The sequence below is a fragment of the Callorhinchus milii genome, unplaced genomic scaffold, assembly GCF_018977255.1.
Source record: "Callorhinchus milii isolate IMCB2004 unplaced genomic scaffold, IMCB_Cmil_1.0 Scaffold3, whole genome shotgun sequence".
NCBI classification, from domain to species: Eukaryota; Metazoa; Chordata; class Chondrichthyes; order Chimaeriformes; family Callorhinchidae; genus Callorhinchus; species Callorhinchus milii.
Genome location: NW_024704744.1, coordinates 93,974,204 through 93,988,712, shown reverse-complemented (window position 1 = coordinate 93,988,712; position 14,509 = coordinate 93,974,204). Strand labels below are relative to the sequence as shown.

Sequence of the window (14,509 nt, the reverse complement as noted above, 5' to 3'; positions counted from 1 at the left end):
AGACGTCTCAAACACGTGATAAGGCGCTATATCAAATGCAAGGATTATTATTGACTGAGCAGATAATCTGCTAACTGAGCAGACGGAGTGTGGAGTCGTGTGGCGTATTTGTTAGAACACTCGCTTCTCAAGCAAGAGGACCTGGGTTTGACTCCCAGCTAAGGCGAAACTTTAGGCAAGTTTTCTTTCTCCACATGCCTCTATTTACCGAGCAATGAGTAGGAAGCCGGTTGTTAGTCGATTAGCGAATTGCTTTCCAGGTACAATAATCCATCCTTCCGCCCAAAGATTTGGTCATTCAATACAATGTGGCACACTGCTGTGACCCACCAATGTGCTCTGGCAAATTTTCCGGGGTGGAAATCCCTGTTTGAACTTTGTTTTTCTCCCCCACCTTCAGGACAGCGAAATTTCTGCCTTTGAACTGCAAAGAATACTGAACAAAATTCTAAGCCAACGTAAGTAAAGACAAAGCATGTTGATAGTTCCTGATTGGTGTCGTACAAGCAAAATGTAAGAGGGAAATATGTTTTATAGAAGAAAGTTTTGTACGTGAGAGTTCAAAATTCTTGTCCTCGCTTTAAAGCCCTCCGCAGCCTTGCTCCTTCCTAGCTCTGTGACCTACGAATGCCATATCAACCTGTCCACTCCCTCCTCTCAGCAGCCTGCTCCACATTCCCTGCACGGCCCGCCCCACCATCAGCGGTCAGGTCTCCAGCCTCTCTGCCCCCATCCTTTGGAACTCCATCCCACAATCCCTTCACCTTGCTCCTTTCCTTTCCTCCTTCAAGGCATGTCTCAAGACCCTCCTCTTCAACTGTGCCTTCGACCCTCTCCTACCCGAAGCCTCCCTGCCCTCCACCCCTTCTGATCCCAAACCCTGCTTGGGTCAAAATCCCTGAATGTCCAGGGCTTTGGGACGTCCGCCCGACCTGAAAGGCGCTGTAACAAATGTAATTTGTTGTGGTTGTTGGAAGAGATGAGTCAGCCCAGCACAGAGCAGATTTGTTGTATGCACCGTCCTAACCACTAACAAGGAATGATATTTGCCCTTTCAGGATCAGACCTTAGAAGCGATGGATTCTCCTTAGAAACCTGTCGAAATGTCGTCAGTCTCCTGGATGTATCCTTCGAATGAGCAAATCTGCAACATTTTTCTCCCCCACACCACCACCATCCAAGATAATCCTGACAAAAGTGTGGAAAATTCCACTGTAAAAACCCGACATACCGTACATCTTCCTCATCTCACTAAAGCCTAATAATGTCCTTGTATATATAACTGCACCCAGTCTTGCTCCATCACCACTGTGACAGCTGGCAGGTGGATCGACATTTGGTTCCCCCTCAGTACTCCTGGTATTTCCATTGGTGGAAACGTCGCTTGTTGCTTCCCCAGATGGCACAGCTCAGATCATGAAACCAACACCCTGAGAGAAAGTCATGTGTTGAGTATTGACCAGGGAGGGCTATGTGCTGGTGATGAACCGTGGGATGGATATGAGCGACTTGGGCCGACAGTTGCCTCCGTTCCAAAGGGAACACGTTGTGAACCTGCCCAGATAACATCAGCATCCTGCTAACTGGCAATCGAATCCATGACCTGGGCTTTAGAACAGTCAACAGTTGGGGGAATAGAAGAATCCGCCTTCGCACATTTTGGACCATTCGTGTTCAAAGATCTATGTTTGTAAGATAGACCCTGATATCTTTCATAAATGGACACCTCCTTCCAAAGGTACTTTTCTTAACAGAACCCCTTTGTAAAACAGAAAGACGGATCTGGCAAAATTGGATTGGTGGAATTCCGGATATTTTGGTCCAAAATACAGAAATATGTGGTAAGTAAAATTTCAGGCCAGCTGTTTTTGCCACTGAGGTGGAATGGGTAATGCAGGAAATTGGGAAATTTCCCCGAGTCTCCGCCCCCCCCCCCCACACCCCGTGAATCACCCACAGGTCTTTCTAAGAATGGCGGAAAATAGGATTCCAAAAGGAGGATTTTTCTAAATTCCTCATTATCTAACATTTTAAGTCAACGTACTTAAGTACTTAAGCTGTCAACCTGCCTCGGTTGGGAGCATTGCGTGCCTCCAAGTCAGAGGGTCGTGGGTTTAAGCCCTCAAGTCGGGGCTTCGAATTCATATCGTCTTAAACTGACACTGGAGACAGTGCTGGGGATGTGCTCCATTGTCGGAGGTGCTGTCCTTCAAATGAAACGTTAAATCGAGGCACCATCTGCCTGTTCAGGTGGACGTTAAAGATCCCATGGCACTAGTTAAAAAAAGAAGGCAGTTTCTCCTGGTGTCCTAGCCAGCAATCCCCAAATAAAACTGGCCATTCATTCCCTAGCTACTTATGGGACATTGCTGTGCACAAATTGACTGCCATGTTTGCCCCCAAAAAACAGTCACTTTATACTAAATTCTGTGAAGCACTTTGGGGCTTCCTCCTGGTGTGAAAGGGGCTATATCAGATGTAAGAATTATAATTATGTATTGTCAAGACTGTGAGAAGCTTCAGGCGGCAGAAATCATGGTGTATTAAGTTTAATTTTTCCCCCCACTTTCCACGTAGCACGTCTTCAAGCAGATGGATGCTGACGAGTCTGGTACCATGAGTGCATATGAGTTACGACTGTCTCTCCAGGAAATAGGTGAGGATTGCTCCGCAGTCTACTTGCACCATTCATCCAAACCTCAGGGAACTGCTTCCATGTTGATTCTTTGGAGGGGCATTTAAGAACTATCTGTTGTAACGTATTGGTTAGAGCACTTGTCTCGCAAGCAAGAGGACAGGGCAAAATGTTAGACAAGTTTTCTTACTCCAAACACCTCTGTTTACCTAGCAGTAAGTAGGAACCCACTTGTTAATCAATTGGCAGGTCACTTTTATGGGGGTAATAAATCCCTTCAGAATAAATGAATGAAATAATAATTTGGTGACTTGCTGTTTGTGGGGACGCTGCTGTGTGCAATTGGCTGCCACGTTTCACCCACAAAAATACAGTCAATTCACTGTACAGTGTATTCTGTGAAGCGCTTTGTGACGTCTCGAATGCAAGGATTATTATTATTATTATTGCCAATTTCAAATTCCTCATTTGCTCTGTATTGCAATCCTATTGCAAAGATATAATGAAAAGGCAGAAATGGCTGTAATAACAAAGAAAAAAAGGGGATAGTGAGATGCCCGAATTTTCAGATGTTATTTTTATTTTGAATTCTTGCGTATATTAGAATGCCTCACTGTTTAGCACAGGTTTGCTTAGAGCACAATATACCTGACCTACTGTTGTGCAAAGAAACTGATGTCATCAGTGACCAGAGGTCAGCCTTTTTTTTTCATGATAACATTGACAACAACAAAACATTTACATTATATGACGCCTTTTTCGTTGGGAAGACAGTCAGGGATTTGCACCCGAGCTGGTGGTTGGGAGCATGAGGGATGGAGGGTGGGAGTAGGAGGGTGACCGAAGGTGCAGTCCAAGAGGAAGCTTTTGAGACAGGCCTTGAAGGAGGAAAGGGAGGCGAAGGGCAGGTTGGAATTCCAGCGGGGTGGGGGCGCGGGCAGAAAGACTGAAGGCCCGACTGCTGATGGAGGGGCTCTCAGGGTGGGTGACGTCTAGCAGGCCAAAGTCCATCAAGCAGAGGGAACGGACAGCCCGATATGGGGTTAGTTGCTCACAGAGGTAAGGAGGAACAAGGCCGTGGAGGGCTTTGAAAGTGAGGTATGACCTCTGAGCTACATGACCCAGATGGCCCTATGATAACGGGTTACTCTGTCATTCAGCGACTAGCTTTAATATCGCAGTAATATCACACTAAGCTGACATTTGAGTAGCTTTATCATTGCAATATCAATGTTTTCGCTACATCTCAGTGCGTGGCCTGAAATGACGCAGACCAGGAGACTCCATAAGCCCTGCCATAGAAAATAAAACACAGTCGAGGGTTTTAGAAGTTACAGAGAGAATTTAGCTCTGCGCAGAAATCCACAAGAACTGTCTGATACGTTTTTTTTTCCCCTCCAGGTTTCAATCTGAACAATCATTTGGTTCAGATCCTCATTGCCCGATACGCAGACAATAATTTGGAGATCGACTTCGATAACTTTGTTGGATGTTTGGTCCGCTTGGAAACCATGTTCAGTGAGTTTCAAGCTAAATGTCTTCTGTGGAAAGGAATACTCGTCCCAGGCTGCAAGCCTTTGCATCCCAGCATTTCTTCATGCGATCCGGGGCTTAAAATTCAATGTGATCCTCAGCCTGGGAGAACATTTTTGTGTTAAGAAGGTTGTATAAATCTTGGAAAATATCTTAAATTCAGTTAGAAGGCACTACTGAGGATGGCACAGCCCAGCCTGGCTCATCAGCAGGACTTAGAGGGCAGACTAGTCACCGAGGGCAGTGAGATTTTTTCCCACTGAGCTCCTGTTAACCCTACAAGCCAAAGCCCTCACCGGTAGCATGGTCCTATCTGGACAAGCAGTGGGAAAGCTGACCAGATACTGCTATCAATGCCAAGCTGTGTGGTTTTAGCTGGTTAGACTCCAGCAGTTACCCCAACACACACTCCGGGTTCCCTAAGCTTCGACTCTTGCCAACCTGCGCCCAATATACTCTCTGGAATTGGGTAAGCAGGATGCATCCCTCCAGGGAGAGGGTTAAAATTCCATTAAGATAAATATCTCTGGAATTTCTGTGTATAGATGGGATGCGTGGATCACTGCTTGGTTTGGATACTCTTAAGATTTGAAAAAATCAACATACAGTAGTGGCAATTCTGTTTGTTTCTAACTTACTTCATGTTGCTTTTGCTTTTTTCAGGAATATTCAAATTATTAGACGAAGGAGGGGAAGGAACCGTGCAGCTTGATATTGTTCAGGTATATAAAGCACTTTGAGATGTTTGTTTTATTGTGAAAGGCACTATATGTAAATGTGAGTTGTATATAATTACTGCTGTAGCACAGAAGGCAATGGACAATGTTTGAAATCAATTTCCTTCTTCGTCTTAAAATAGATAAAAGAACTGGCTGTTTAATCCAAAGGCGGGTACTGGCATTTATGGGTCAACAATAACACAAACTCAGGCCCCTAACCAAAATATAACAAACATTTATAGTATGTGGATGTAGTTGGTTAGATGATGAATACAGTGCATTACATTACTCCATTATTGCACAATTATACTAATACGCATGCAGAGTCTTGTAGCGTAGTGGTTAGAGCACATGCTTCGCAAGCGAGAGGACCTGGGTTCGATTCCCGGCAGGGCAAAACTTTGGGCAAGTTTCCTTACTCCACACGCCTCTGTTTACCGAGCAGTAAATGGGAACTTGGTTGTTAGCCAATTAGCAGATCTTTTATCCGGGGGTAGTAAACCCTTCAAAAAAATCAAAATAATAATTTGATCAATCAATCACCGTTGCGTGCAATTGGCTGCTGCGTTTCGCCCACAAAATGCAGTTAATTCAATTTACAATGCATTCTGTGAAGCACTTTGAGACGTCTTGAAGACGTGATAAGGCGCTATATCAAATGCAAAGATTATTATTCATAGTAGGGTACTGTACTATTAGTGTAATACTCTAATTACAGTTGTGTAATTGTACTGTAATGCAGTAATATAATGCACTGTATTCATCATCTAATCCACATAGATGTTCTCAGTTGTTAGAAATACAGTGTTGAGAGGAGTTGTGAGTTAGGAGCATTAAGGTGATAAATAGTATAATAAACAGAACACAGGGTGTTCAGAGAAGTCCAGGAGTTTGGGCAGGGGATCAATGAATAGAGCACACTGTAATAGTTAACTGTAGGTACTTTGAAAGTCTTTCCAGAGCTTTTCATTCACAACAGTTTTTTTTGTGCAATTGCGTGGTAGAAGCCTATGGTTCTTTCATTGTAGTCAAATACTTTGACATGTTATTTTGGCCTTTTGAACTTTGGTATAGTTGAAGCAAAGTCATTATCCAGCTAAGTGCCGTGCAGCAAAGTTTTTTTAAAAAAAAAACAGCTCTAATTACTACTGTCTCTTCCACTCATCAGAAAATATGTAGTCGATTCACTTGACAGTATATTGTGTGAAGCACTTTGAGATCCCGGGATCCGTTACTGTAAAGTGCTCTGAGACGCCGTCCGGCACGGAGGGCACTATATAAGTCCAAGTTGTTGTTATAGATGTCTTGAATATGCTATATCAAAAGCAAAGATTATTATTATTATCATCATCACAAACCTTGGTGCAAATTGAACCATTTTGTGAAAAGCCCGGCTGAGTTAACCGGTAAAATACTGATCACCTCCTTTTTCTGTCAACAGTGGCTGACTCTGGTCTTCAATTGAAGAATCGCTATGAGACTCTGAGAAGATTTTTTTCACCAAAGTAACAAATAACCAGGAGATGCTAAGGGATTGTTGATTTTGTGTTTTTATGTGCTTATTGCGAGTGCTGAAATGAGGGTGTTAGGGACCTTTTGAATGTTAGAATGAGGGACAAGGTTTTACATATTAGTTATACTGTGTTACAGTTCTATCCTTTACTGAATTGCAAATACAATTGCAAGTAAAGTCCCAGTTTACCAGACTCCGAGGATTTGGAATTTGAACCGAGCTCCACTTAGCCAGAAAACAAAAAACAGTTGTCAAAAGTTTCCGTGGGACCACATGGAGCCCTGTAGGCTATTGGTTAGAGCGCTCGCCTCGCAAGCGAGAGGACCTGGGTTTGATTCCCGGGCAGGGCCAAAAGTTAGGCAAGTTTCCTTACTCCGCACACACGCCTCTGTTGTTAGTCGATTGATGTATCCCTTTTCCGGGGGTCATAATCCCGTCACAAAAAATAATAATTTGGTCACTCAATCCACGACTGTTTGTGGGACGCTGCTGTGCGCAATTGGCTGCCGGGTTTCGCCCACAAATTATAAAGTATATTCTATGAAGCACTTTGAGACGTCTTGAAGGCATGATAAGGAACTATATCAAATGCAGGGATTATTAGACTCCTAACAACTCTCCTAGCAGGCACTAACGCTGTGCTGAGGAGCCCATGTGATCCCACAACTTCCTCAGTCACCAGCCTGTCATCTGCTGCCCACATGGGTCTCTACTTGCTGGTTTACAGCAGTAGAAATTCATATGCAGGGCCATAAAATGCCAGGAAATGCATTAACCAGCATTATATATCCTTTTGTTTTTGCATTACCGGCATTGTAATACTCTTAGCTGGAAATTCCAGCTCTGGACTGGACCTTCTTCCCCCCCCCACCCCCACCCCATTAGTCTGGGTAGCTGGGATTTATCTGGAATGCAAGTGATTTAACTGTGTACATGTATGTTGCATTGGGTATGAAACACGAGTGTTTCATACCCAATGCAAAGTCTGAGGTGTCAAATGCTCTTGATAGGTTTTGTACAGAAGTAATAGTGCGATAACTTAAATTTATGAGACGCTATCCTGCACTGCGGAAAGAAATCCCTTCCAAGCCCCCGCAAAAAAAGGCACTAAAATGGTATTTCCACAATAGCATGCGGATAAATTCAGGCCACAATAGAATAGGGTTTTTGTCGAGCCTGCACAGAAAATACAAGTACACAGATTTATAGTGAAACAAGGTTGTTTGGTGTTTGTCAACATTGCAAAATTTATATTGTAACTGGAGAGAGATCTTCCAACTAGAAGGCACTTGCTTTGAATTCGATTGTTAAAGGGATTATGCTGTTACAGACCAATGTGGATTCTTTTACTGGTTGGATAACCAGTCACAATATCTTGGTAGGGGAAACAAATACTGGCTTACGGTTTTTTGCCCAAGGCTCTGGTCAGCTGTGGGAGAGGGGAGTTTTGACAACTTGTGATATGATTTATAATAAAGGGCTTGAATTTAAAGTCAGAATTACCTGAACGTGCTGGGGAGAGAAAAAAAATGTATCTGCAAATAAAATACTATCTTGGTGAGTGAGTTTTGTTTCGCTTCTTTTGAGGTCTACCTTGTAAAAACTGATTCTAAATACAAATAACTGGACAATACTGATTAAGCATAATCTGGAGGTGTCATTGCATCTCAAATACAGCACAAGTTTACTGACTTGACCAACTCCAGACTTGACTTCAAACAACCTGCTCCCCAGCCTTCACTGTTCTCCTCACAAGCTCCAGATCATCCACAATTCAGCATTATTTTTACACACAAGTTTCCACAAGTCCAAATTCATGATTTTTTTTTGTTAGTCGTTTTGGATTTCTCGAATAGCATTCTTGTATCAAATACCAAGAGTTTATTTTCCAGTGACATAACCAAGATCCCCTATGCACCAATAATAATAATAATAATCCTTGCATTTGATATAGTGCTTTTCACGTCGGGAGGACGTCCCAAAGCGCTTCACAGAACACACTGTAAAGTGAATTGACTGTATATTTGTGGGCGAACGCGGCAGCCAATTGCGCACAGCAGTGTCCCACAAACAGTCGTAGATTGAAAATGACCAATTTCTTATTGTTTTGGGTTTTGGAGGGATTATTATTAGGCTCTGTGTGGAGTAAGGAAACTTGCCCAAGGTTTCGCCCTCTGCCTGGAATTGAACTCAGGTCTCTCGCTTGCAAAGCGAGTGCTCTAACCACTGAGCTACAGGACTCCAAAGGCTCAAAACCTTCACACACTGCATGCGGCATCACAACCAGCGCAACCACAGATGTACATGTGTGGATTATCTCATTCGCATTAATTAATAATTATTAATATAATCAAAACCTTAGGGAAGTTTCCTTACTCCGCACACCTGTTTACCAAGCAGCAAGTAGGAACCTGGTTGTTAGTCGATTGGCAGATCACTTTCTGGTGGTAATTTTCCCTTCAATAAATAATAATTTGGAGCACGACTGTAGTGGGACACTGCTGTGAGAATTGGCTGCCATGTTTCACCCACAAAATATACAGTCAATTTACTTTAGTTTATTCTGTGAAGCGGTTTGAGACGTCTCAATGACATGATAGGGTCTATATCAAATGAAAGGATAATTATTATTGTACATTGGTATGTGCATGCAACCACTATGAAGGTGGAAGGCAAACTAGAAGGACATTGGTCTTCTTTTCTTCTAGCAATTCTTATGAACTGCCTAACCCAAAACAACCCAGATCAGCTTGTCCTTACCTTCAAATGAAAAAAATGCAAGGATTATTTTAAATGCCTCGAAGACCACCACCCCGACATTACCTCTGCGATCTCTTGCAATTCTCCTCTCCACTCTGGAATACTCTCCTGAAATTTCACCACCTTCCTCCCTCCATCTCCGCTTTCAAAATTTGCCTATTATCCCATCTCTTTGGCTGCACTATCAGATATCTTCTCCCACCTCATGCTCCCACTGTCTCTGTAAAACAAGACAGGTCTTCTTGGCGAAAGGAGCTGCAAGATATAGCACTACTCAGTGCATAGAGGCATATAGCTTCACACAACCCAGCAAGCATGAGCATATAAGGTTCGAAACTTCACATTGCGCAAATAGACTGCAAAATATATTGAATGCATTGCAATCTAGCCAGTTTGTTGGGGGTATATCAAGGGATTATTACCCAATTTGTTCCTGAACACTCATACCCGGCGTAGAGTTCTAAAGCCATTCACCGATTCTTCGTATATAAACCTAGCCTTTGGTGTATGTATCTCACAGCGTTAGCATTTTCTCCATACTGTCATCACTTCAAAAATCCTACCTTTCAACGCTCTCCCTTAATCACAGCATAAACAAGTTGGGCACTCCCAGAGAACTGTGCCATATCAAGATGATGTTCACATAGTCAATTACCCCAGGACCGATCACACCAGTTCTAGCCAGGCTCCGTTGGCTCCCTATCGCTGAACAGATCAATTTAAAGATCCTCAGCCACGTTTTCAAATCCCTTCATACCCTAGTATCTCCATAAGACTCCAACCTGCTTATCCGCCAACCGACTGCTTGACTGGCTCCGGCATCTCTCTCATGCCCTCCGTTTGACCATTGGTGGCTGCACTTTCAGCCACTGTGCCCCAAAACTCTGGAATACTCTTCCTCCATCTCTCCACCTTGTCCAGCTTCAGGTCACGCCTGAAGGCCTTTATATTCGACTGTGCCTACAGCCACTTCCACCTCCCCCACCCCACCCCCCCGCTTGGGTTTCATGCTCCGCCACTGTCAAGCGCTCTGGGACGCTACCCTGTTTCAGAGGCGCTATAAAAATGCAAGTTGTTGTTGATTACGTTGTTCAGACAGATACAAAATTATCTGCAGGGATGTGGGGAGGGGATGAGGGGGAAAAGGAGGTATTAAGTTAGCTTTGCAATAAAGATCAGGAAAATAGAGAAATATCTAAGCACACACAGTTGGGGTTTGCAGACTTTAATTTCAGGAGACTGACAAATTGTACAGTTCAGTAAAATGGTTAGTAATTGAACAGTATATTTTCATTTATTACCGTTTATTCAAGTTAGGTTTTCCTTTGAACCCTCACTGACTTCTACACGAGGTTTTTTTTTAAAAAGGTTATTCATTTTATACCAAAACAGACAAGAGGGAATACAAATAAATATTCATGGTAGTTTTTGTAATATAGATTCTACACCAACTAAATTTAAATCAAGTTTAACACTGGTCTATACACAAAAGAAAACATTTAGTGACTGGCAAACACAGTGGCAGGTAACACATGTATACACACTAGAGAGAACTTACTATTTATGCTACAATTAAAACAGAACGTTTAGTAATCTACTAGTATCTACTACTATGAAATCCTACCAGCTGCTCAGGCAAGTTCTCAATTTGCCCATTGTTTGGGCAGGAGTATGCACTTTTTCTTTTAAAAAAAAGAAAGGCAAATTTCAGCACCTTTCTATAAGTTGAAAGGCTAGTCAATGGAGAACACGAGTCGAACCATTTCACTCTCTCCCATAAGAAGGGCTTTTCTGGGCACCATATGGTAAGTGTAAATTGTGTGTTCAGAAAAGGGGATATTAATAGTCATTCCCACCTGTAACCAGACCATCAAACTATCAGTTTCCAAAGCAGAAATAATGTACAGCGATGGACATCTGGTTACTGGGTGAATCCCTATTTGCAATCCGGTTACAAATTTCAGATCCCATATGGTCTTTCAACTAATGCATTTCAGTATTGAGTGGTAGGACTAAATTAAGGAGTAACAACAGAACAAAGCATATGCAATTTTGAGCATTTTTAAACACAGGGTAAAAATGTTATCTGTAGGGACCACCCCCCAATATGAAAAACTTTTCCCAATAGCCTTATGAACTCCCTGAATGTATACATTTTTCATACAATATACATTGGACAGAAAAAGGTGAAAAATAGTTCTTTGATTTCAACTCTAATCAATTGGATTTTTAAAAAAAATTGTAGGTTTTATGGGAAGGTTTGAAGGTGGGAAAACATCGACTTTTGTACTGAAACACCTCCAGTTACCTTTCCCGAAAGCAACTAATCCACCAATAGTTGCACCAAAGTTGTAAAAAGTTAGCACCTACAGTAACCGAGCATGCAAGTGCAAGTTAGCGGTTAATGCACCTCAAAGATGGTGCAGTTACACATCCTCCCCACCATACAGCACTCTCTGATCATTCAATACAAAATTTAACTTGTGCTTTTAACCCCTTCTGAAGACATCCTCATCAAAACACGCTTCAATTTATTCGTATGCAAAAATAAATTGCTGTACATTCCTGTCAAAGTAAATGCAAGAAACATACTAAACCAAACCGGTCTCACTTCACTGTATTCTTGGAATACACTAAATGCAGATCTCCTGCTTTTCATTCTGATGCTCAAATATCAACTCTCCCAAAGGGTCAGTAATTAAAGGGCATTACAAGTAATGCCAATGGTTCACACACTTGTTAAACTGAAAAAATAATCTGCACCGGGAGATGGACTTTAAGACAGACAGCTCCAATGTAAGACAGCTTTACGTTGCAGTGTGTAACCGGGCATCAGTAAACATTATTGGAATTAACACTTTAAATCCACCAAGTGACACAAGTTAGTAATTCACAAAAAAATTCTCCTGCTTTGATGGTACAGTGTAAATTGTGAGAGTTGTGATTACTTTCTTCAGACCTTCTTATTCCAAGAACATGAACCCACTGAAGTACCAACACCAGTTTAAGTTAGCTGAAGGAAACACAAAGCATATATCTCTTCAGCAGTGCAATTCAAGATGTTTGCTGAAACAGAATAGGATGAACAATTTAATAACAAATCAAACTATGGCCCGACACACAACCGATCACTAATTTCAGGTTTAGAAGGGAAGAGGTCCAGAAGGCAATAGTTTGGGGAATGTTCCGAAAGATGGGAGCGTTTCAGATAATTAACACAATTAATTATTAATTAATTAGGCAGTTAACTAAAAGGAATTCAGGTGTCACAGATTTCCAGTCCTGAGCTTTCATTGTAGATACAGCTTGCAAAACAGAACTTTGATTAAAAATTAACAATATCACCCAACTCTGGGTTATTTATGATAATGAATAAATTTACCAGTTGTACACCTGCTAAATGCTCAACACGTTTGATAAGGTAACTGGCCAGTTCACTCTTAGGAGTCCTTTCAGACAAGTATTCTCAAACCAACACTCTCCATCCAATCCTGAGATCAAAGCTGGTGGGAATCGAATCACTCGAGACATTGCAGCCTTGAGATTACCAGCAACAATGTGGGAAAAACGGGTATAGTTTCAACATTACTGCAATGGGTTTTCACTTTTAAATCAATGTAGTGAATTTATTACGACTGGAATGAAATCATTCTTATTGTGTTCCTACTTCAATTTTGTATTTTTCACCCCATTTCCTCACACAAAGGCACTTCATAAAACGGTATGAGAAAACTCAGCGTAATAAAAATCCTTTCCAAAGGACATGTCAAATCTGAAGCTGGCGTTCACCAACCATTGACACTATCTCACCTGCCAAATGTACATTGGTTACATAACAATCAGCGTAGTTTAGATCTAGAGGACTGTTACCCAAACAATCTTACTGTGTAAGCAAAAACTAAACTTCAGCAATACATAAGGAGTCTACAATAATGGCCACAGTATATCAGGATTTGCATTTCAAATCACTTCTATGAAACATTCAATAACATGCACATAAAAGCTTAACATAAAACATCTTGCAGCTAGAAGACCATATTTATTTTTGCCACCACACAAGTGGACGTTTTGGAATGGTCTATAAGGTGCAGGAAGTTAGTCCAAGGTAAGATGCTGGAACTGAGCTCATCATTTTGTACCTTTCTTAAAAAGCTCAAGGGACTATTTTCTGTAAAGTTGCAAGATGTGTCAAATAAGGTAATAAGAGGTGAAATTCTTTGTTAAAATGCCATTATGTAGCCTGCAGTGAACCAACCGTGTGCCATCAGTGAGCATTAAGAATCAGCATGTATAGGACCAGATAAGTGAGTGTGTGCGTTGCTTATATAAAATGGGCACAATGGAAAAACATAAACTTAGCTATATCGTTAATTAGGCCATTGATTTAACACAATGCTTTAAACAACATTTGCCTCCCTTCATAGATCTGCGTCTCACAGATCAAGAGGTCCAGGTCACCTGCATAAAAAGGCTCCCAGTAAAAGTAAGATGAATTTAATGATGCCATCACATAAACAAAGAGATAAAGCAATCAAACAGGCAACATGGTCCCTAGATATTCAAGCACAAGCTTCGTGTTAAGCAAAAATAGTAAAACAAAACAAATACTAGACTTGATTCCAAAAAGTAACGTGTTGGTAGGGAGAAAACAGCCTTTTTAAAAAAAATCTGTGCTTTATATTAAGGCCCCTTAAGTTTTCTGAACCTGCATTAACAAAGTCATTTAGGATATAGTAAAATAAACAATTCTTTAACAAAAACTTAAATTCACCATTTATATTTGGTGGTTAACACTGAACAAAAATGATTCACTTCATTAGAGAAGCTTTCTTCATATCAGTTAGATCTTCCTTCATTTTCTTCTGGACACAAGCATGTTACTGCAGTCAGACATTCTGTTGGGAGTTGAACTGCTATAACTACTGACATAGTGGTGTGCATTTAGAGTTCATATCTGTAGTATTTTCCACAGGCAGGTATGTACATTCTACGCCAGGCTTCTCTGTCTTGGTTTAATTCTTGGGTAAAGCTGTAAAACAGAAAGCTAATTGTGAGCTTTAAGATTCCATATATCCAGAATAAACAATGGATTTTACTTCAAGAGGTGCTGCAAAGGCTCAAATAGATAGAACAGGCTCGAGGACTAAATGGCCTACTCCTGTTCCTACCATTCTGCTACATCATGGGTGATCTACACCTCAACTCTATTGAATTGAGAAAGAGAAGGGGGAAAAAACGAAAAAGCTTCTGGTATTACCTAAGCAGCTTTGAAAGCAAGCATAAGTGGAATATCATAGAATCATAGAAAGAAGCCATCTGGCTCATCGTGCCTATGATGGCTCTTTCGAA

General features: G+C 41.5%; 2 protein-coding genes across 3 annotated transcripts in view; one reads left to right on the top strand and one right to left on the bottom strand.

Annotated features, from left to right (window-relative positions):
- Nucleotides 1-6,817, top strand: part of capn2l (calpain 2, (m/II) large subunit, like) — a 32,376-nt gene extending 25,559 nt beyond the window's left edge. Inside the window, exons 15-21 of the mRNA XM_007896831.2 lie at nt 401-458; nt 1,059-1,123; nt 1,773-1,841; nt 2,578-2,656; nt 4,037-4,153; nt 4,832-4,890; nt 6,329-6,817. Coding sequence (XP_007895022.1) covers nt 401-458; nt 1,059-1,123; nt 1,773-1,841; nt 2,578-2,656; nt 4,037-4,153; nt 4,832-4,890; nt 6,329-6,352 — 471 coding nt within the window. The 3' untranslated portion in view covers nt 6,353-6,817. The remainder of the gene's footprint in view (nt 1-400; nt 459-1,058; nt 1,124-1,772; nt 1,842-2,577; nt 2,657-4,036; nt 4,154-4,831; nt 4,891-6,328) is intronic.
- A 3,552-nt stretch (nt 6,818-10,369) lies between these two features.
- LOC103180785 (apoptosis-stimulating of p53 protein 2) overlaps nt 10,370-14,509 on the bottom strand; it is a 42,861-nt gene continuing 38,721 nt past the window's right edge. For both annotated transcript variants that reach the window (XM_042333188.1, XM_007896830.2), the window contains exon 18: nt 10,370-14,189. In XM_042333188.1, coding sequence (XP_042189122.1) covers nt 14,148-14,189 — 42 coding nt within the window. In that variant the 3' untranslated portion in view covers nt 10,370-14,147. The remainder of the gene's footprint in view (nt 14,190-14,509) is intronic.